The 22,703-nt window shown below is 42.2% G+C and overlaps 3 protein-coding genes across 5 annotated transcripts; 2 read left to right on the top strand and 1 right to left on the bottom strand.

Annotated features, from left to right (window-relative positions):
• The first annotated feature begins 1,567 nt into the window (after window positions 1-1,567).
• pop4 (POP4 homolog, ribonuclease P/MRP subunit) lies at window positions 1,568-7,729 on the top strand. Its single transcript, XM_063187849.1, has 7 exons — window positions 1,568-1,944; window positions 2,204-2,256; window positions 2,880-3,097; window positions 4,951-5,028; window positions 5,136-5,197; window positions 6,211-6,312; window positions 7,446-7,729. The coding sequence occupies exons 1-7, from the start codon at window positions 1,938-1,940 to the stop codon at window positions 7,580-7,582; spliced, it is 657 nt and encodes a 218-aa protein (XP_063043919.1). The 5' UTR covers window positions 1,568-1,937; the 3' UTR covers window positions 7,583-7,729.
• A 2,248-nt stretch (window positions 7,730-9,977) lies between these two features.
• On the top strand, window positions 9,978-12,406 carry plekhf1 (pleckstrin homology domain containing, family F (with FYVE domain) member 1). Its single transcript, XM_063187847.1, has 2 exons — window positions 9,978-10,298; window positions 10,696-12,406. Exon 2 carries the CDS (start codon window positions 10,696-10,698, stop codon window positions 11,578-11,580), a length of 885 nt encoding a protein of 294 aa, XP_063043917.1. The 5' UTR covers window positions 9,978-10,298; the 3' UTR covers window positions 11,581-12,406.
• Window positions 12,407-15,418: 3,012 nt separating this feature from the next.
• Window positions 15,419-20,092, bottom strand: LOC134439289 (protein C19orf12 homolog). Of its 3 annotated transcripts, XM_063189194.1 has the most exons (5): window positions 19,718-20,092; window positions 19,509-19,603; window positions 18,801-18,874; window positions 18,501-18,699; window positions 15,419-16,001 (listed from the first exon to the last, which is right to left on the bottom strand). In XM_063189194.1, exons 4-5 carry the CDS (start codon window positions 18,658-18,660, stop codon window positions 15,736-15,738), a joined length of 426 nt encoding a protein of 141 aa, XP_063045264.1. In that variant the 5' UTR covers window positions 18,661-18,699; window positions 18,801-18,874; window positions 19,509-19,603; window positions 19,718-20,092; the 3' UTR covers window positions 15,419-15,735. The 3 variants fall into 3 exon arrangements, with proteins under 3 accessions (XP_063045264.1, XP_063045263.1, XP_063045262.1); XM_063189192.1 differs by lacking the exon at window positions 18,801-18,874 and having other exon boundaries at window positions 15,420-16,001; window positions 19,718-20,090; XM_063189193.1 differs by lacking the exons at window positions 18,801-18,874; window positions 19,509-19,603.
• Between the last annotated feature and the right edge of the window lie 2,611 nt (window positions 20,093-22,703).

The raw sequence follows: 22,703 nt of genomic DNA, 5'->3' as shown, positions 1-22,703 counted from the left end.
AAGACAGGTGAGTGCACTGCTTTGCTTTAGGCTACTCGTTTTACCTTGTCCATCTGCTTTGTATGTTGTTTTCAGGAAAGGGTAATGCACATTACATGCCAAACCGATGCGAATGCTCTCGGAATATGCACTTTTTTATTAATTGCCATTCAACTGGTCAATAAATTGGCATCAGCGTGGTGCTCTCAGTCGAGGACAGCCAACTCACAGATTGGGCTACTCAGGGCTTTTTCTGAACGGGGAAATAGGGGCGCTCCACCCTCATACCTCCGTGGGTGCACCCTCATACTTTTATATTTATATATATATATATTTGAGCGCCCCTTATAAATTTCTCATTCATGTGGGGGAACACCCCCCTTCACCCCCTGTAACCTGCCATGATGCTCCCTCATGCCAAAAAATCCTAGAAAAAGTCCTGCTACTGCTTAGCGAATAAACAGAGATGCACATAGCGTAGGCCTACTTTGAAGCGTTGATTGTTTGTTTTTAGTATTGTGGTGCACGTGTGGCTGACTTTTGGACACACCTCGTCCTCAGAGTCCGGCTGAGGGACACGCGACACCTGTGACTTTGAGCACAAAAAAATAATAATAATGATAAACGCTAAAAATATGCTGAGGACTCAGGCTATATAGGGCGTTTTTCCAACAGCCTAATACCTCAGTTTTTTCTCTAGTTGATGATATTTTTGCATGTAGCCTACATGCATTTCAATCACACTATATCGCGCAATTGAATCAAAATACCCCCCATTTGTCAACAAATACACACGCCATGTCATCTGTCGGTCATGGCAAAGCGCCCTTAGCAACCGTAACCATAAACAAAACGAACTGTCAGGCTATGTCAACAATCGTCACTTTGCCTGTCAGACATGTCACTTTCTGCAGATGTATCAGTGCCTCTGAAATAGATTTGTGCTGCTGTTTTTTTTTTCTCATGAGGTTGGATGTGTGGTTTCTCGACACGCTGATGTTTGTATCAGAATTTTGGTTCCTTTATAAGATGTGGGTCCATCAAATGTGTGTTGTTTTCTCAGATCGCCATACTAGCAAACCAGGGACTCCCCTCTATGATGTCACAGCCCAGCTCATTAGTCACACCAAATTTCACAGAATTCACACTTTGAGTTGCCATTTTCACAAGTTCCTCCAGGATGATTGGGTTCAAAGTCTCATCGATGCTATCAGAAAAAACAAGGCTTTAATGGGAATGACCGTTTGTTTTCGTTTCATAAACACTTTAGACAACAGTTATAGTGCTTACCAGGAATGTTTTGTTGATAATATTTGTGACTGGAAATCGCAGTAGCAATTTTAGCATATAGGTTCCCCTTTCCATTCCATACATTTTTCCCACATGAAGGACTGACCTACGCTCGCCAACTAGTGGACACTCTGTAGTTACTGCAGTAAGCATGCAAAGCTAACTGGCTACAATGGGAACCAATCAGACTGAACCTTCTCCCTGTTAGAGATTCTCTGGCCTAGGCCTATAATAGATCGGCGATTCGTGGCCACGTGACGACATAGCGTGCGATACACTTGTCTACAATCGGTTGGGCTTTAATGACTGATTGAAATGGAAATTGGATTGAAAACGGATTGAAATTAGGATGACATCCATGTCATGTCTGTGCCTTCTGTCTGGAGGGAACCTCCCAAAGTTGCGATTTGAAATAGCAAACTTAACTGCAAACGGCATTTTAAAAACTAGAAAGTTCGTGTAAAGCTGGTGGCAGCTAATCTAGCCTACAATAATTTTGGAGTGCTCATGGGCAGCCTCGCTCTGTTACTCTGTGACGACTGGTTTGGACTTGCAGTCCCGTACAAAATTCCATCATGATCGATTGCTCTGGACTGAAAATCTGGAGACACATGTGGGGCTAATCTAAACACACACCGGTAGACACAAACCATTCTACATGCTTTAACATGGAAAGTAAGTATGAACAACAGTGTGATATTTGATTTCTTTACCTTGACAAATTAGAAATGGTATGTAGTAAGTAGACTTGACTCTATTAGGAGAATGCCTGGTAGCGAACATGCTGGCTAAAAACCTGAGGGATGCAAACTGTAATTTCAATGTTCAGACCTAGGACGTGGATAGTAAACAGATTAATAGTAGCTGTAATACCATATGTTTCTAGAATACAAACCATATCATATGGCCCCCTTCTTGCGTTGTGTTATTTCAGTTGATGTGCAGTCGAAGTTACCATCTGACCATGTGGATATTATCGGGGTACAAGTAAGTACGGTTTGCAAAAAGCTGCCCATGTTTACCTTTTTTACCATCCCGTAGGCTACCGTACAAACTGAGTGACAACACATTTTGTGGCGGAGCTAGGGTTGCCAACTGTCAATGAAAAAAATACGGGACACTTCATCATGCCGGGGGTCTGGGTGTTTCTCCGGAGGCCCATTCTCTGCCCTAGAACTAAATGTTGTACAATTATATTCTACTATTCCTTCCTGTGTTCTCTCTTCTCCAACATTCGTCATGGGACCTGAGTTACATCAGTCCAAGACATCAAGATGAGTTTGGTACACATTGCCATCACTGAGGTCTACATGTAAAGAAAATCTTGAATGCATTGCTGTCATTTATGACTTTTGCATGTATTTGTCTCACACACACACACACACACACACACACACACACACACACACACACACACACACACACACACACACACACACACACAATGGTATTGTTGTTACTATCACAATAATACATAACTTACAAAAAACTTTCAATGTTTCATGGGTTTATTGAATCAATTAACTATTCATTTTATAGTTTCCCAATCCGCTCAGGGGATGCTGTGGGTGTCCATTAACTGCTGCTGTTGTTGTTGTTGTTCTGTTCAGTCTCAGGGGTCCAAACAGGCAGATCTGTTCACCAAGACCTTCCTGAAGAGAACCCTGCCCCAGAACAAGAATGACCAGGAGTTCTTGATCCACAAGGCAGTTGTGCTTGAGCACCATAAAGCGAAAAAGGCCAAGGAGAAGAGGAAGAAGGCTAAGGGCCTCAACGCGAAGGAAAGGAGAGCAATGAAGGTCTTTCAAATCAAACCAGAGCACCAGAAGTTAGTATGCATCCATAGTATGCATCCATCCAATAGCATCTATTGAACTTCATTTTATTGTCACCGTAGACAAGTTATGTACAATGTTAAGTATTACAATATTATTATTGTTGTAAAATATTACAATACCGTGTGTCTTGTCAGCATGAGCTCCTATGATGGAGTGTGACCATCACTATCACTAGTGTCAGGCTGTCATCATGCTTTAGCGTATGTATCGCACGCTATAGCACTATAGTGCATTCAGCGTGTTGGTGCGACGCCTTTTGAAGTTAAAGCATGATCCTCAACGCAACGGTAAAGCGCTGTCATGCACTTTTGACACGTGACGAGGTTTGCACAGTTTTCGGCGATTTTGTTTTGCCACAGCTTATTTCTGTTACTAAACGCAAATATGATTTGCTGTGCCCTAACCAAAACCATCCCTAAACCTAAACTGTCAGTGAAGCAATGTTTCTGCTGCTTTAATTTGACCAAGAACCGCAACATTAGGCGAATTTCTAGTTAAATTGTGCCTAAACCAAAACCATCCCTAAACCAAACCTGTCGCAGGGCGTTGTGGAGCACACTTGAACTTGTAAAGGCGTATTGCACACACGGGATAGTGGGTTCAAATCAGCGTGTCATCTATACGCAATGCATGATGACATGTTGCTAGTGTTGTGGGTGTGTTCTGACTGACACCCCAACAAGCCTGGCTCTTTGGTGTAGCAGTCAGAGCCCCAGTTTACTACCCCAGAAGGTGTGGGTTCGAGTCCTGACTGGGCAGCTGTACTCCCCTTCGCTACAAAAGGTGTCACAAGTGGGATGGCTACCGTGAGGCCATCGGACGTGCACCCATTGTGTGTGAGCCGTAATTCTTTGTGAGGGACCTCCAGGGATTGGTCACACTGGTGCGAGGCACCCCAGTGATGGGTGAAGCATAAATGATGGGGCACACTGGATGGGTAGCTGGGACACCATGAATGTGCGTGTGCTTCCCAAAGGGTGGGAAAGGCTATGTGATGGAGTGTCCATCACTAGTGTTGTGGGTGTAGTGTACAGGTGGACCTGTAATACCATATCGCCAACCCAGCCATGCTTGCATGCACAGACATAGTGCGTCTGCACGCAAATCGTTTTCAAAAGATATTGTGTTTAATACCAGTCGATTTTTCATCTTTTGCTCTGCATTCACTCAAAAAAACATTGAATCAGCCTCACATTATGACATTCTCATGCTGCCATTGATTTGCTGTGAAACAATTAGGACAATCATATACAGTTTTTCCGTGAATTATTTTTAATGGAGATATGCACTTTAAAACATGGGCATGAGGCTGGGACTGGATGTTGATTCCTGCCGATCGAACACGCACACGGCACGCAGCCTGTTCAGTGTGAAAAGGACAACTAAACACGCAACCTCTCATGCATACACTAACCCCCATCCCTGTCCACCTGCACGTACACCAGAGCATCGTATATGAGGGTGAGATAAAGCAGGCAGGTTCTTTTCCGGTATCCACTTTACGTCGGGTGAACGCCCCTTTAGGAGACCTTCGATTAGGAGACCTTCGGAGTCTTGAGGTAGAGAATAAATGGAGTCCCCTTAGCGCTGTAGATGGCGGTAGCGCACGTCTTGTGCAAACACCACGAAAAGAGAAGAAGAAGGAGGGACAACGCCCCCTTAGGAGACCAAGTTTTGAGCAAATGCTTTTGCATTGAGTGGGCGTGTTTCGATTCCTCTTATTATATATCCAACCTCTTTGCGTACACCTTTGTTTGTGAAAGAGGCCTTGTCATTGAAGGATAAACTGGATGATGTCCATGTAATATAAATTCTCTCTCTCTCTCTCTCTCTCCCCCTTCAGATACAGCCTCTTTCTACCACTACATGAGTTATGGAAGCAGTACATCCGAGATCTGTGCAATGGACTAACATCAGCAAGGTGAATACTTAAATCAGATAAGCAAATATTTGAATTTCCCGTCAGTTGCTTTATTGATGAACTGCTGAATACTGACATATGTATTTTTTTTACTGTGTTCTTTCCAGCAATCCACAAATGATTCAGCAGAAGTTTTTGAAGGCTGATCTCCACGGTGCCGTATTAACAGGTGGGGAGTTAGGATCGATTCATACTGACTGGATATCATAATAACCATGTCTGTCCGTCCGTCCGTCCGTCCGTCTGCCCATCCCAATTGATTTGTCGATAACTCCCATCATGAATTTGTCTGGCGGCAAAGGCCATACTCAATGGTAATAGAAGCATTCTAGTAAGCTTTCATCAGACAGGTGCGTCTGGCGTGTGACTTTGGCCCAGTTTATCATTGATAGTGCTTGTTCTGACCATTTGTATTTCATGGGGATTCCATCCCTTATCAGCCTTATTCAACTCAAATACCTGTGTGAAGATGACCCCCCTCAGACCCAAAATGCTGAAATAACACTGCAGACTGTATGTGCTATGTTTGTGCTGGATAGTGCTGTAAACATTTTAGTTTTCACAGTCGATTGAGACTACTTTGGAGAAATTTTGGACATGGAGGGGGGGGGGGGGGCTGCGTGACGTCACAGGTCAGAAAAATGTATTGGAGTATTGGAGTATTTACATTACTCAAAAGTCTTAATAGCACAAACATTTTTTTTACAGCACTATCCGGCACAAACATACGGCACATACAATACATAGTACATACAAACACGGACAACACAATGTTCATCCTTGTTGTTAGAATGTGATGTCAGACGGAATGCAGAACAAAACATTCACAAACATGTGTGCTCCTGATTGATTAATGTCAGTTCAAAGTGGTGAGATTGACTTGACTGACTGGATATTGTTACTTGAAAATAGACAAAAATAAACTTGTTAAAATGTGTGGGACCATCAGTTGTGTTGTGTGGAAGTGAGGTTGATAGAGAGCTTGCATCGCTGTTGGACAACGGCTAGAATTTATATTTTTGTTAAGCACACATAATTATATACGAGTTCATACACACTTTTGATGCCGTCCTCGAGAATCTACAATGTACCTTAAATAGACAGTGCATTGAGAATTTGTGTCCAAACCTTTGGCCTGTACTGTATATCAATGCTGATTTTCTTTCTTTCTTTTTTTAACAGTTGTGCGATCTAAATGCCCCTCATACGTGGGTGCTACAGGCATCCTTGTTCAGGAGATGAAGCATGTATTTAAAATCATCACAAAAGAAGATAAACTAAAAGGTGGGTACTGCGTTTTATTGTTAAATAATCATATTGAAAACAATATACTGGTTAGCTGGTCTTCTGTCTAGCATTGCTGACTGTACATTTAACGTTATTGTTAAATGTCAACATCAGTTCTTTCTGATCTATGGATTTTGTGAGATTCAACAAAGTATATACTACAGTTATGTACTAAAGTGTGTGTGTGTGTGTGTGTGTGTGTGTGTGTGTGTGTGTGTGTGTGTGTGTGTGTGTGTGTGTGTGTGTGTGTGTGTGTGTGTGTGTGTGTGTGTGTGTGTGCGCGCGTGTGCGTGCGTGCGTGCCTGCGTCACAAATGCACTGATGTTCCAGCACAGTCTTCTACACATCTGAACTGAGTTCAGTTCAGTTCAATTTTATTGGTACTGCTTATAGCAATAGTTTTTAACAACCTTATAGCAATCAGCAGTCACAGACTACATTTTGTCTACATGTACATATTTACTGCTCCAGGCCTTTTTATTAGAATAGCATGAAAAAGTTGATTTATTTCCATAATTCCATCAATAATGTTAAACTGTCATGGATTGTAGATTCATGGCCCAGTTTTTTAACTATTCCAATCATTAATTTTTTTCTTTTTATATACGTCGGCCTTCCAGCTCAAAAAAAAAAAAGTGAATTGGGGAATTCGCATCATTAGAATATTGGGTAACACTTTATTTTAGGGATACATCTATTAGCACTAATACATACAATATTAATGCCTGTGTAAGTAACTTGCAAGGCATGTACTAAGCAAAATAAGACAGTTGTTAGACATTTATTCGCAAATGTCTTGTTCTTGCACAATAAGGGATTTATTACCAATATAACCTTAGTAAGGACCTAGTAGACCTAGATTTCTATTTATGAGTAAGCTGTAAGGGCCAACATCTAATGTGTATAAGCTCCTGGTAAACTGTGTGAAGCTCCTGATAAACCCTGAACAGTGTGAAAACAGATGTGGAATAAGGGTCCCTATTCTAAAGTGATGGATTGGTCACCCCAGATTGCTTAGGGCTCCCGCACTACCTAGGGCCCCAACTCTACCCTGTATGATACTGTAGGAAAGGCCCACCTTACAGATGAGGCCTCTGGTTTAAAGGTTGTCTCTTGTCCCCCTGCCGTAGTGATTCCCAAGAGGAACAGTGTTTTCGGCGTGGAAATTGACGGCTTCATCTCTCATATCTACGGCAGCAAATTTGAGATGCGCTCCAGCGAACGCTCAGCAAAGAAGTTTAAAGCTAAAGGGACTATTGACTTATGATGAAGAGGAGCTAACCACAAGCACACCTCCCTGTTTTGAATGAGGATTTGCTTGTCATTGCCCATGGATGGATTTCCTCACATGAAAAGCTTAGAGCGGTCATTGCTTTATTGGGGGAAAATGGAAGGAATCTCGTTTTGTGGATGTTGTTCATACCGGGTATTAAGACATTTTTTTTAACTGCTGGTGTAAATTCACACACAGTACTGCTGGGCTCCTCCCGAATGGAGTTTCTGATTATTTCTGGCCCACCGCCTGTGGCTCCCTCTTTATATTATAACTGTACTGTTGTTTTCTACATTTTGACCACAAGGGGGATCACTGCACATGTTTTGTATAAAAACTCATTTTTCTTTGTACTGTACATAGTTTGAGATGGACCGTGTTTTTCATTTTGTTTTATTTTGGACGTTTGACATGGAATGATTATTTTATTTCAATAAATGTCCATTTTTTTAAAAAGCAACAATTGTCAGCTGGTTGGCTGTTCACATACCTATACAAAGCCAGTACCAATATTGGTGGGGGTCTTGGTTTTGAAAATCAAAAAAGCCCTGTAATCTTTATACCTACAAACTTAATGAGGTGATTTCATGAATTAGTTCTAATAATAGTTATCTGATGATGTGGGTGCTTCCAGAATCAAGAATCCTTGTTCAGAAGCTGTTGTTGGATTGAGGACCGCTTTATAGCAAGTGAAAAAGAAAATTAAAGAAAAAAACTGCTGAAATGTGGCTAGATGCCGTTATTTGAGCCTTGTCTGAATATCTGCATTTTGAGAATTACCACTGAACTGTACGTCAGCAAGTGGTTCATGGTGAAAATCCCCAGGAGCCCTGTGGCCATTGGCAGGCTGTTGACGCTTGGCCACACCCTGGTCACGATCCTCGGTGTGGGAAGTATTTGTCACCATCGTCATCCCCATTGGCAGGCAGGTTGCCTTTGATGGCTGATGTCACGTGGGCTTTCCCCAGAAACGGGCAACGGCTCTTGCTTTTGTTTGTTTTTTTTTTCTCCTCATGATACCACTTCAAGTTAAAACTGATACTCAAATAGGAAATAAGGAAAGTGGTGATTTTCTCTGCCCTGGTCTTTGATTGTTGACTTACTGGTATGTGGACGGGGCTGGAGTGTAAAGTGACTGAACCTAAAAGTGACTTTAAAAAAAAGAGATCTGCTATGTCTACCCTCCAACTGTGCAACTGTAGATAGCCGTTGGACAGCCAGCCACACGTGTCTTTAAGACAGCAAAAGGAAGGAAGAGGGAGGGACGGAGACCTGAAGTAACCAACCAACCAAAAGAGAAAAAGGCCAAGTTGCAACACCTAGCAGTCTTGTGTGATGTTGTCATTTTACAAGTGAAGTCTCTGGTTTTCAATCCAATCCTGCCATTTACAAGAATAGGCTTTTCTCAAGCTGCAGCACTGGAAATAGCACATGTTACACACAGGCCTATTTGGAACGATGCCATGACCAGTGTTGGGCAGTAATGCACTACAAAAGTAATAATTACTGTAAGGCATTACTTTTTGCTGTAATGCAGTAATGTAAGGCATTACAGGGTAAAAATCTGTAATATTTTCTTAGTTACACTGCTAAATAACTTAAGTTACAATGCATTACAATGGCCTGGATGTTATTGGTATTCAGTGTGATGGGTCAGAAAGAAGCTATTCCTGAACCTGGTAGTTTTGGTCTGCATGCTGCCAAAACACCTCCTGGATGGGAGGTGAAAAAGTCATGGATAATGAGCTTGATTTACAACATAATAAATTGCCAGATCCATATTTAGGCCTAGTTCTTATGGTGAAAGTAACTAAATTAGTGCCAAATAACGGTAATGCCTTGCCTTTTAAATATAGTAATATTGTAGTGTAAGGGATTATTTTGAAAAGACAGTGACGTGTCATCTGTAATGCATTACAGTTTTTGAGTAACTTGTCCAACACTGGCCATGACCCATTGAAAAAGGGTCACCTCATGGCCTCAGATACATCATTATTGGAACGTAGGCAGGGGCCTAAATTAACTTTTTACAACACCAGCCAAAACGGCTAGTAGATGTTAATCTTACCAGCCAAACAAACACTCACTAATGGGTCAAAGTGGCTAGTAAGTTGGTCCTTTCTACCAGCCACACTTAAATTACACCAGCATTTGGCCCGTTGGCTGGTGTTAATTTAGAGCCCTGAACGCAGGTCTAATAAATGCTGCCAGTGGTACTGCCGGGTCTCAAATACATGTAGTTATTTGGGATGACCAGAAACAGTTTTTTTGTTTTGTTTTATTTTTCGCTGTTATCCTACTTTATCTTACGCGCCTTGTAATTTTATAATATTCTCTGTGCAGTGAAATTCGAAAACTATGGCGAAACCCAGGAATACACACAGAAATAGGCCTTCATGTCAACCTGTGTCTTATCTGTTTTCTTGAAGTGCAGTGCTTTGTTTTTCAGAGAACTCGCTGACTGAGACACTGGAACTCCCCCTAACTAACGCAACAGGAACAACTGGTCTGACTTGCCTATAAGAGGCCACCTGCCACTCTGCTGTCACACAACACACTGGGGACAGAGACGAGGAGCTGCCACTTGTACCTCAAGCACTGGAAGAAGAGCTTTGGTTTTCAGGACACAATCGTATATACATCACAATCTTAAAAAAAAACCAACAGAATTTAATTTCTGCCACAGTCGCTTCTTCAGAGCATCAGCAAGGTATTTCCATATTAATTGTTTCGATTGTTTGTTTTGTCTGATTTTGTAGAATTAACATTTATGACAAAGCTTTGCGGAAGGATGTCTTGAGACTAAATCCATATATTTGTGCTGGATTGATTTGTTCGTATTTCATTTCCCTCTCTCAAAACATCTTTTGGGGTGTGGCGTGCTTGGGGCAATTCTGACTACGGTAGTTATTCACTGAAGTACAACAGATGAATTCTGAGTGTAGGCGGCTACATTTATAAAGGCAACACGGCACACTGTTTACTCTGGATAAAATTATAAAAAATTATGGAAAAGTAAGAACGAGGTAATGAATTTTGTGCTGATTTATTTAGGCCTATTTATTTATTTCATTATTATTTTGTTTTTTTCTTGCATGATGAACCAGATGTCATTCGAGCGGGAGAACAGGCAGCGGATCCAGACGGTGGAAAAGTACTTTGGGGCGTCGGGCAAACCTCTCGTGAAGGAAGGCCGCGTGCTGGTGGGGGAGGGGAAACTCCTGAAGATGAGCCGGCGGGGCCCCAAGCCCAAGATGTTCTTCCTCTTCAACGACGTCCTGGTGTACGGCAGCATCGTCATCCCCGGCCGGCTCTACAAGAGGCAGCAGGTGATCCCGCTGAACGTGGTAGAGCTGGAGGACCTGGAAGACGGCCTGGGCATGGCCAACCAGTGGCTGCTGCTGACCCCCAGCAAGTCCTTCACCGTGGCGGCCGTGTCTGCTGAGGAGAAGGGGGCCTGGATGGGTCACATCAACCAGTGCATCAGCAAGCTGGACCTCAACGGCGGCGGGAAGAAGAACAAGAGCGATCTGGCTTTCGCCGCGGCCTGGATCCCCGACCGGGCGTCCGCCATATGCATGCGCTGCGCCGAGCGCTTCAGTGTCACGAACCGCCGCCACCACTGCCGGCGCTGCGGCTTCATCGTCTGCGACGGCTGCTCCAAGGGCCGGGCCGTGCTGGAGAACATCTCCAGCAAGCCGGTGCGCGTCTGCACGCTGTGCGTGTCCACCATGGAGGCGGAGCGGGGGTCGCCGGACAGCCTGGCCCAGGGCAAGTCGTCCGGGAGCAAGAAGAAGGACCACTGGAAGAGGGACTCTGTGGAGGACAAGGTGCCCACTAGGTCACATGACGAGGAGGAGTCCAGCGACGAGTTTGAGGAGCAAGAGCAAGACGAGAGCCATGCCCCAATCCAGTGGGAACAAGACAGCGCCTGGTCCCCGTATTGCTATTTTAACCCTGATCATGAAAAACCATGTTCAGCAATTGCTTGAGAACACTGAAGAAGGCGAGTGGAGGTGACTCGATGCAAGGGGCCGAGCTATAGGGAGGAGGCAAGCAGGGCCTTTGCCCCTGGGCCCAGGGCCCTCCCGTATTGATGGTGGGGTCCTACCATAACGTTGGCAGGTTGTGTGGGGGGACACTATCATTGTTTCACCCTGGGGCCCTGCGTTCAATGTTTCCGCCACTGACACAAAGAGACTACTGTAGCCTGTTTTCAATAATATCTCACATTGTTAACAGAGGTTAGTTGCAATGATATGTAATGGGTTGACAATGTGTAGTATTTTAAATTTTTATTTTATTGTTGATGGGTCATTTTTAATGTTTGTGAATTGTTTATACATTTTCTCAACATCTACAGGATGAAAACTGACACTTGCACTTTATTACGTGATCAATAAAATCTGTAACTCAAACACATTTGGTCTATAATTATGTAACGAAAGTGATATCAAACACTCTACATCATTTTTAGTTAGGCTATCACATGACGCATAATGTATCTAACAAAGTGTTTACACGCTGACGCAGAAACTGGCGTCATGAACTATTGTTAACGCAGGTTTAAATAGCTCACCCTTTTCCAGAGAGCGATTGGTTTGTCCTTAGAAAGACTTAATGGAAGATTCCATGTTCAAAGCCCACTCTCTCTCAACTAGTAGAACTTCATTCCAGTTCTTTACAGAGGACATAATCAAGATTCGTATCTGTCATCAGTGTCACAGTAACTTGTGTGTACAGTGGATATAAATGGCCTACACGTGCCCATTCAAGTGCCAGGTTTTGTGGCAATTAACTTTTTCCATATATGACCTACAATCTGAACAAACCTGAAACCTTAAGAAGAGTAGGCAAATATTGCCACAGACTTGTACCCCTAAAGACTTAGTGCTGTAATAAAAGCCACTTTACGCTTAAATTCCAGAATATCAATCCTATCTCTTCAAAATGTGAAGATTATTTGTGAATTCATAGTTGGATTCATTCATGTACCAAGGATGACCACAGCACCAATATTTTTAATAGATTTATGAGAAAAGATGGTTTTATAATAGCATTATCCAAACTATACTGTACAATATCTCATATGATAGGCCTACTGTATCTAACAATACATGTGAACACATTTATTTAGGAACAGGCAACACGAGACTAATATTGACACAAACTAAAGGAAGAAAGCTTAAACAATTCCAGAAAACAAGAAAAAATGTGACTAGTCCTCACTGAAGATCGGAGGACTCTGTGTCAAAAAGCTTTCCCACACAATTCCAACTCATAGAACCTCACTCCAATTCTGGTTACAGTACACAGTCAACCAGTCAAACAATCTGTCATCACATTGACACAGTGAATCATGCGTGCTGTTGCTAATGAAAGCCAGTGTTCCTGTTACATTGACGATTACTGTATACACCAATGCATATGCAATGGAAACTTACACCAGTCGCTATTTGTTTGTAGGTACGCACACTGTACAGCATAGCACAGGTAACAAGTGACACAACCAAACAATACATTACTGATTGTTTTGTCATGTAATTGTACGCATGCTAGATGACATTGAAAGCAGAGGTTCTTTAAAAAAAAAAAAGCTTGACCGAGTTAAAGGTTTGCCATGTAGACTATTCATTTCCCTTATACTCTTCAAACTGTTAATTTTCAACCAATGTGCCATTTTTCCTGGCTGAAGTCGTCTGCTAAGGGATATCAGCTGATTGAATGAGCTGTAGTATAAAACTTACTTTTTGATCCCAGAATGATCACCTGTGACTATAAGTTTATTTATTTTTTAAATTACACTTAATGTTTTAAAAGATATATCAGCTATACTAGGCCTACTGAATTAATATCGCTATTGAACCCTACTGGAGAAGCAGACTTGAAAATCTTATCAAATCATTGTGGGTAGTGAATTGAGAGTAGAAATAGTTCACAGGCTGTCAACCATAAGTTGACTTGGTGTTAGTGAGAAGTACTAAGCTGCAAAGCCATTCACACACATCAGCCACATGCTTGCAGTTTTCAGCACCACTAGCTCAGCTTGCTCCCTGCTGGCTGCTGCAAGGCAAGCTTTCTTCTCACACTTTGGTCAAGTCTTTCTTTCTCATATGACAATGACCCAGTAACAAATGCACACTGAATGAAGGTAATTGTAGGCCTACACAACTTGTATACAAAAAAGTGTTTAAGTAAAGTAGCCAATAGTATTAGTGCAGCACAGTATATTCACATTGAGGATATTCAAGCATTGCTGTTTGCTTTTTATCATGGTGCAAATGCAAACACCATGCATCATGCCTCTTGTACATGATTAACAGAGTTTGAATTTTAGTCAGGGCTGTAGACCGTTTTGGCCGGGCCCAGGACAAAGTCAACGTCAAACTCAGGCCTGGCTAAATTTGGGGATTGGGTGTTTAAAATGTAAGTATTTTGAGTATTTTAAGCATGTGTTTACATAAACAGAGTTAACTCTGCAGTCCCATCTCTTTGGTCTTTGATGGCATGTAATCACGTGTTCTAGTCAGCATGGAACCTGTACATTATGTGCTTTCAGACATACTGTTTCTCCTGCAGTCTGCAGGTGGACTGGCAATCTGACGTACAGGACATTCCCCGGTGGTCTGATGGTTTAGGGTCAAACATTTAAAAGAATTCTCTGACTAAGGCACTCCAAATTATATTGTCTTTATTAATATGACAAGTCCTACATCGATATCCAGGTCCTTCTTAGAAACTGTTGCTATCACACCCTCAGAACTTTATGCAGTAATACGTTTTATTTGCCCATCATTTCACTGTCATCTCTTCATGAACGCTGAAACGTTTCTCAAATGAAAAATATCCTACTGCATGACATTTTGAGGGTGCGACTGCAGCTGTTTTAATAAAGCAACCTATTCGACCGATGTGCGCTCCTCACAGTCTGCGTTCAATAGACTTCTTAGGAACTGGCCCACAATTCAGAGGTGGTCGTGCAAAATTGTCCCGGCCTTGTTTTTTATGTCTCATTCCAGCCCTGGCTGCAAATGCATCACAGTCGCTTACTGTCAAACAGGACTGCAGCACACAAACCACAAGTACACAGTGTTCACATGCTGCAGCTGTGCTGGATAGAAAAATGTTGTCATACTCCTTTGCTTTCTACCAGAGAAGTCATACACAGTCAACTGTTCCTGCGCGTCATTACAAAGTAGACGTAAAGGAAACACGGGCATTGGATTTTGAGTGCTGCCGCTTGGGGTTCTCCCTGTGTCCTTGGTGCTCATCGGATTTAAAGGACAACTTCCAACTGCCAATTTCAATATGCTGTTGTATTGCTCACGCTACCCTTGACTTGTCACTACCGAGTGATGCAGCATTTTTTCAAGTCAGCCCTTTCCGAGATCTGAGCTATTCAAATGGGGGCAGGTTTTGTTTACATTCAAAAAATGTTAACATAGGCCTGCTCCAAATATTATCCCAAAAGGTATCACTGTTTATTAGTTGTCTGCTGATGTTACAAAACCTTTTGGATGTTATTGGGAATAAATTAAGATTAAAAAAAAAAATGTGAACATACACCTTCCCCATTACAATGACCAGGATCTCTGGAAAAAAAATCTCAGGTACTGACAAGTCCAGGGTAGTGTGAGCATTATAACTGCATGTTGAAATTGGTAGAAGTTACCCTTTCACGATAAAAAAAGACATGCTGGAAGATCAACGCTTCAAATGGGATGACCTCAACCTCGTTTGACATTTTGAGCAGTGAATGAAATATCAAATTATACTGTAAATTTATATTTTTGGAAGAATAATGGGGAAAGAGTGCTGGGTAGTGATGCCACTGCAAGTGATCTTTGATTCATCATGAAAGAGGTGACACAAGAGAGGAGATGGAACTACAGTATTCAGATGGCAAATTTAATTATTGAAATTAAAAAAAAGAATTGACACACTATTGTAAACTAGAGCACAGTAAAAAAAAACAGACCATGATGATGTGTCATGACAACAATAACAAGGAGTCCATTTTGAAGGATAACAAAGGAACATTATAAATATAAAAACCCGTCAAGCAAGATAGCTTCATCGCCCGTGAAGAACTTCACCAGCACCTTGTGCTGCATGTTCACCGGCACCTCACTGCTGCCCTCTGCTGCTCAGTCTCCATACTTCACTTCAGCTCTCAGCTCATTGGTGACGAAGTTGAGAAGCATAGCCACCACCTGCTGCTGCAGTGCCCCATTGGCCATGACCAGGGCGCTCAGCTGCGCAGCATCGGTCCAGCTCAGCGAGGTGAGCAAAGGCATGATGGCCGAAGACAGCTTCTCTCGATGGTGAGGAGGCAGCTCCAGAAGGATCTGTGGCAGGGGCTTAAACTGCCCACTGGTCATCCAGCAGCCCAGCAGACCACCCACCGCACCCCCTGTTAAAAGGTCAAAGGTCAAAGTCAGATACCCTGAGGAAGGCTGCATGGCTGATACATGTTGGTGTTTTCTGGTAGCCCCCTAAATAATCTGTTTTTAAGGTCTGAGTGCCTAGAGTTCAGTGGACACCAGAATAATAAAATCTATCAGCTATTGGACAGTTAGGGCGGCAAACACTCCATCCATCATAAACTCAACTGCCGTTTGCCCCTCACCCACTCCCAGCAGGTGCCTTCAGCTGATTTTACAGTGTGCATGTAGGAAGCAGGAGTAGGCTACTTTTGACCACGTTGTACTTTCAATCAGAACTGAATAGCACGTCCTGATGCACTGATGTACTACGCTCAAAAATACTGAATGACACCAAGATATCGCAAAACACACCCACTCAATGCAAAAGTGTGTGCTCAAGTTGGGTCTCCTAAGGGGGCGTTGTCCTCTACTTCTTCTTTTCTTTTGGAGGTGTTTGTGCAAGACGTGCGCTACCGCCATCTACAGCGCTAAGGGGACTTCATTGATTCTCAACCTCGGACTCCGAAGGTCTCCTAACCGAAGGTCTCCTAAGGGGGCGTTCACCAGACATAAAGTGGATACCGGAAAAGAAACAAAATGACGCTTCTTGTTAGATCCACTATCTTTGCTACGCTGTTACAAAGAACCTCGGTCAGTTTGGAGGAACACAATAAAGATTCTCCAAAGAACCTATGTGATGAATTGGGTTGGAAGAACCAAAAAAATGTTTTGACGGTTCACAGAGGGTGAATTCTTATTTGAAGGTTCTCTATAGAACCCAGGAATGCAAAGGTTCTCTGAGGAACCCTTTGACTGGCAAACATAAAATATTACACACCGAGGAAGTAGGGGTGGGCGATATGGGCAAAAAAAATTATCTCGATAAGTTTTAGAATTTTCACGATAACGATAATTTGACGATAATTTCCAAAAACACTTGCAAAAACCAGTAGGGCCTATTTCAGGGGGGGGGTAATCAATGTGTTTGAATTGTACTGTATGGGAATTTGGCAGGGCAGGGCAAGTAAAGCAGATCATTTGTAGGCCTATGTAGCCTAAACTGCATGTTAACAAGAGGTCTGCATAAATGATGGCATGTCTACACTAGACTACATCACAAAGCATGGCAGTATAACAAAGCTACACATTTATGCTGTCTATTATTTGTGCATGATTCCACATTTCCGCATTTGTGTTGTAACTGGGGAGGGACAGAGAGTTGGGAGAAATGCTGTGCTGAAGAGCTTTTGAATTTAATAACATGCATATGCTCTGGTCTGTAAAGTAATACTTCATCACTTGGCATGAAAACATATCCATGTAAATAAAAAATAGTTTTATAATGTATTGCTTATGATTCTGTTATATGACAGCCATTTTTGACTGGAAACAGTGCATGGATAGGAAACTAGGGCAGCTGCAAATTGCATGTGTTGAATTTCACACATTGTAATTTAACTCACTGCGCCAGTCTAACTTAACAGTACTTGTCCACCTAAGCAGTTATGCCATCTATACATGCAGGTGGGTGTTTGAGTGGTGAGTAACAGCCACTAATAGTTGTAGAGAACAACATTGCTTAGCCTAGTTCGCTAACTAGCATGCTAACTAGCGATTTCTCAGACCAGAGACAAAGCTATTTATCTTCCTACCTATTTGGCTTCTCATAATCACAGATGGTTGCTAAGTAAAGCACATAGTTTCAAAACGCCCTCAGCATCATGCAATGGCTGGTTTAGTGGTTGAATTCCTCATGTAAATCCACCATTTAGATCACAGCAACTCTCCTCCACTGCCCAGCAGCAGCAGTGCTGTCTGCTGTGCACGAGTGACATGTACATTTCTCTCTCCCTGTCTGGCAAAACGCTGCAGCCCGCCCCCCTCAGCACTGTCTGCTCATTGGTTCACAGACTTTATTCTCCAGTTCACAATAACATTACTATTGGCTGAAAGGCTTGGCTGTCGTCGCTGTCTGAATGAGTCCTGTCACAGCGCTTTTGTTGATTTTAGCGACTTCATTAAAATATCTCGATATTGCAAAATTACTCATCGTCAAAACAACATTTACGATAATTTCGCAGACGGTATATATCGCCCACCCTTACGAGGAAGGCAGAACACCTAAATGCTTCTCTGTAATAATAAAAAGTTGATGCATGGTGTGATCTTTTCTTACTTTTCAGTCATTAAATGTGTCATCTGTGGGACGGTAAGGCTACGTAGGTCAGCAAATACACTATTCAATCCATGTGTAGACATTATTAACTTATCTGTTTGCCCCTCACCCCTCCCAATAACTTCTAATATCTGTCTTCAAGTGATTTTCCAGGGTGCAATGTAACCTTTAAGACTAGGCAAATAGTCTATTAGTTATGCGGCCTATGAATGTCTCTCAGCCTTTGAACTGTACATCTGTACAAAACACATTGTGAAAAAAGTTAGGTTACTGAAAAGAAAAAGTTAAAAACTAAACAACTTTAGCCTACCTACAGCCAGCCCTGGGGGGGCTCCTAGTAGTCCTCCTATGAATGCTGTTCCCCCTGTAACGGCAGCTCCTTTGGCTGAGTTCTTCACAGCTACTGTAATCTGTTGGTTTGCTGACAGGTCACAGCACAGACGCATGACATCGTCCATTCGGGAGGGCATCTTGCCTTGGTTGACTGAGGACCTCTACTGTTATTCCAGCTGTCAATGATAGGGTTGGGTAGTCAAATTAAAACCTTTATATCGTCCTGTAACACGCCATCAGTAATCACAGCAGAAAAATTTGCATACAGTTGACCTACCCACGCACGGCCGACCAGTAGCCGAATAGGCCAGTTTGGCCCGAAATAAATGTGAATTTCTCACTGATCTCCACCTGAATCGAATGAATGAAGAAATGGTGTCTGCTTTGACTAATACACTACCACCCAAACAATGGAATGTTATCATACAGTATTTTAGTGGCCATAGCATCAATCAATCAATCAAAATTACTTATGTACCACATTATCACACATGTCATTCAATGTGCTAAAGAGTAGAGAAAGAGAAAAGATAAGAAAAAGAAGCTACAGTAAATTGTGCTACAGCTAGATATACCAAAGGCAGGCGAGAATAAAGATGTTTCATTTCTTTTTAAAACAAGATAGTGTCTGGGCAGGTCTCATTTGGACAGGAAGCATGGTTCCAGCATTTTGCAGCATTATGACTAAATGCCATTTCACCCTGTCTGATTCTGAAGACCTAGGACATCTATTAGGATGATATTGTTCAAGCATATGTATGCCTAAGCTTAATGACTTATTACTATCAGAAGAGTTTTAAACGCAGCTCTAAATCTCACTGGTACTGAAGTGCACTATACTGAAGTGATGTGGTCTCTTTTCTTTGTTTTAGTTAGAATTCTTGCTGCAGCGTTTAGGATTAAGATAGGCATATCATATGTAAACATTCACAGGACAGCAGTAGGCCTACACCCTTGCACTCAATTTTAGTTGCAATAACCTTACCAGACGTTTCGTGTTGCAGATCAGATGGGCAAAACAATCAGGATGAACCTTGCCTCCCTCTTCCAATTGCGCAACAATTTACGCGCGACAGGCACCTGTTGTTTTAAAACAGATATGCAATGTAGGCTATAAGACGGACGCGGCGCGTAGCAAAACCAAATTACTCATTATCCAAATAATTTAGAAGAAAATTAACCATGACCACTTACCAGTTTGTGAATGTTTACTCAATCAAATTCACTTTTGTGACACCGACTCTGTGGTTCTCCACATTGTTTCCGTAGCCTACTCTTACATTCAGTTTCGATACGCCTCGTCAACACTGTCGGAGATCTTATCAAGTTCAGACTCTGAAATATCTACAGCTCTTCTATCATGTGTTATAGCCTAGACATGCACACATACTATAGTAGCTTCAAATAGAGGTAATTTTAAACTGTCGATTATGAAAGTGGAGAGATGTTTAAATTTTATATCAACTAAATGGGAATAAGGTAATCTTTAACAAAGGCATATTAAAGACACTGAAATGCAAAAACGTATGAATTTGTAAACATAGGCCTATTGTACTTTTTTGTATCCTAGTGTGTGCCAGTAATGGTTTGATAACTTTTATTACAATAGGATCCATTATCAGTAGCCTATTGGCAGTTTAATGTTAGATAGTTTTGTGGAGAGAGAGAGAGAGAGAGAGAGAGAGAGAGAGAGAGAGTGTGTAAACACCTTTAAACTCACTGTGTGTAGAAATGTATTAGGTCTAAAAGCTGTCAGTTCACACGTAGGACAAAGCCACATCATGTTGACCCAGATGACTGTTTCCTCTTAGTGCAACCATAGATGCAACTTAGGTCAGGACCGGTTTTCTCACACCCACTACACAACAGAAACTATAGCAAATATCTACAGCTCAGATCATTTCGATTAGGCAATTTAGAAACTAAATGTCAGTGCATTAAAGTATGATGTGTATAAGTAAGATGATAAAATATGATATGTATTAAATAGTGTTTAATCCAGGCCAGAAGTGCAGCGTGTCACTCCATGTGGTCACATGATGTCCATTATATTATTCACATAAGCATCGTCCCTCCTGTATGCTTTCACTTTGTCATGTGGTTTGCCGGTGCAGCACGTTACAAACGTATGATTCACAGCATTGTCATACAGGACTGCAGCACAAGCCACAAGCAGACGTGTGTGGATGCAGCTGCTGTCATTGTCTACATCATGGTTCCCAAACTGGGGGCCACAGACAGAAAGGACTTTTCATAACAATGGGGAAACCACAAGTTAATAGTTAACATGATTCCATAAATTGATTAGTAACAGCATTCATTTCAGTGGCAAATAAATGCATTTCATTCATATTAAAATGTAGCAATATTAATGGACAAACAAATGTCTGGACAAACATGAGGGGATTGCAAAAAAAAGTCTGAGTGTAAATGGGGTTCTCGGCAGAAAAAGTTTGGGAACCACTGGCCTACAAAAACTCATGAAGTGAGGAGGACAGAAACTGTTGTCTTCAAATAGCAGATTTAATTCATCACTTACAATGGACTCAGCATCAGTACATGAATGGTATGGCATATACAGTACAGGAGTACATTTACTACAGACTTCATTAAATACAGACAGTGTGAATGCACTGTAGATAACTTCAATACAAATACCTGTAAAAACATCAAACTCATCCCCGATCCCCTTGCTTACAATCCTACTGGATTGACAAGCCACTGACTACTAGACAGTGTTGAATGCACTGTATTTACAATGCTGAGGCAACACAAGGCACTGACACTGACAAGGCACCTGAAGTTTCAGCTTACTTCTCATATTCTGTTTGCATAGGATGTTGCATTATTGTTCTTATTGTATATCTTCTTCGAGATGATTCATTTCGCCATGTCAACCGATTGCATAGTATCCATGAGGCAGTTTTTACGCGCATATGCAGAATCCCGATGACTGTGGCTATGTCTCAAATGACACACTTTTGTCAGTGCACTGACAGTCAGTGCACAGTGCACACAGTGCACTGAGGTCTTTAGTGCATAGTGTCGTGAAAAAATTTGAGCACTATGCACTGTGCCCTCGCTGGAAGTGACGGCTGAGCATGGCATTAGCTCGCCAAAATATGAGTTGGCTACTGTTTACAATGCACAGCGTCTGGTGCTTGTATTTCCGTGTCCTTCACCCCAAAGGACAACAGTCACACGTACAATACTTTGGTTGGCATGAAAAGGTTGGTGTCCCATCAACATTACTTACAGAATTAGGAGACTGTTGACCAAACTCTTCTACTGAACTGAATGCCACATTTCCTCCGTGTCATTGTCAACATGGCCGCCATTTAGTGCGTGCAGTGTCCATCATGCAAGCACTGCATTTCCCCGCCATTGTTAGGGGATCATCCTGGCACTTTCAGTGCACTGGCTCAACTGAAGTATTCAGCGTGAGCGCCCTAGGCACTGAAAAACAGTGCCCGAAGTGCACAAGTGCGGCATTTGAGACACGGCCTGTGTGTATACAGTACATCACTGATGCTGCCTACACCCAGAAAACACATACACTTACACGCCACTTTATTAGACATTCATGTCTTAAGTTGATGCATTGACACACATTTCTAATTTAACAAATGACATGATGGCAACTCAATGCATTTGGACACGTAGACATGGTCAAAATGATCTGCAGCAGCAGTTCAAACCGAGCATGAGAATGGGGGAGAAAGGTGATTAAAGTGACTTTGAACGGGGCATGGTTGTCGGTGCCAGGCGGGCTGGTTTGACTAATTTAGAAACTGCTGAACTCCTGGGATATTCACACACAACCATCTCCAGGGTTTACGGAGAATGGGCCAAAAAAAGAGGAAATATTGAGAGGTCATGAGTTCAGTACAAAAATGTCTTGTTGTAGCCAGAGGTCAGAGGAGTATGACCAAATTCATTTCAGTTGATAGAAAGACAATAGTAGCTCAAATAATCATTCGTAAGAACTGAGGTATACATCAGAGCATGTCTGAACACAAAGCATGTCTAACCTTGAGGCAAATGAGCCACAGCATCAGAAGACCACACCAGCTACCACTTCTGTCAGGAAACTGAGACTACGATTTGCATGGGCTCATCAAAATCAGACAACAGAATTTAGAAAAAATGTTGCCTGGTCTGATGAGTCTTGATTTCTGCT

The sequence above is a fragment of the Engraulis encrasicolus genome, chromosome 22 (assembly GCF_034702125.1).
Source record: "Engraulis encrasicolus isolate BLACKSEA-1 chromosome 22, IST_EnEncr_1.0, whole genome shotgun sequence".
NCBI classification, from domain to species: Eukaryota; Metazoa; Chordata; class Actinopteri; order Clupeiformes; family Engraulidae; genus Engraulis; species Engraulis encrasicolus.
The sequence above is the reverse complement of the archived record's forward strand: the minus strand, read 5'-3'. Positions and strand labels throughout refer to the sequence as shown.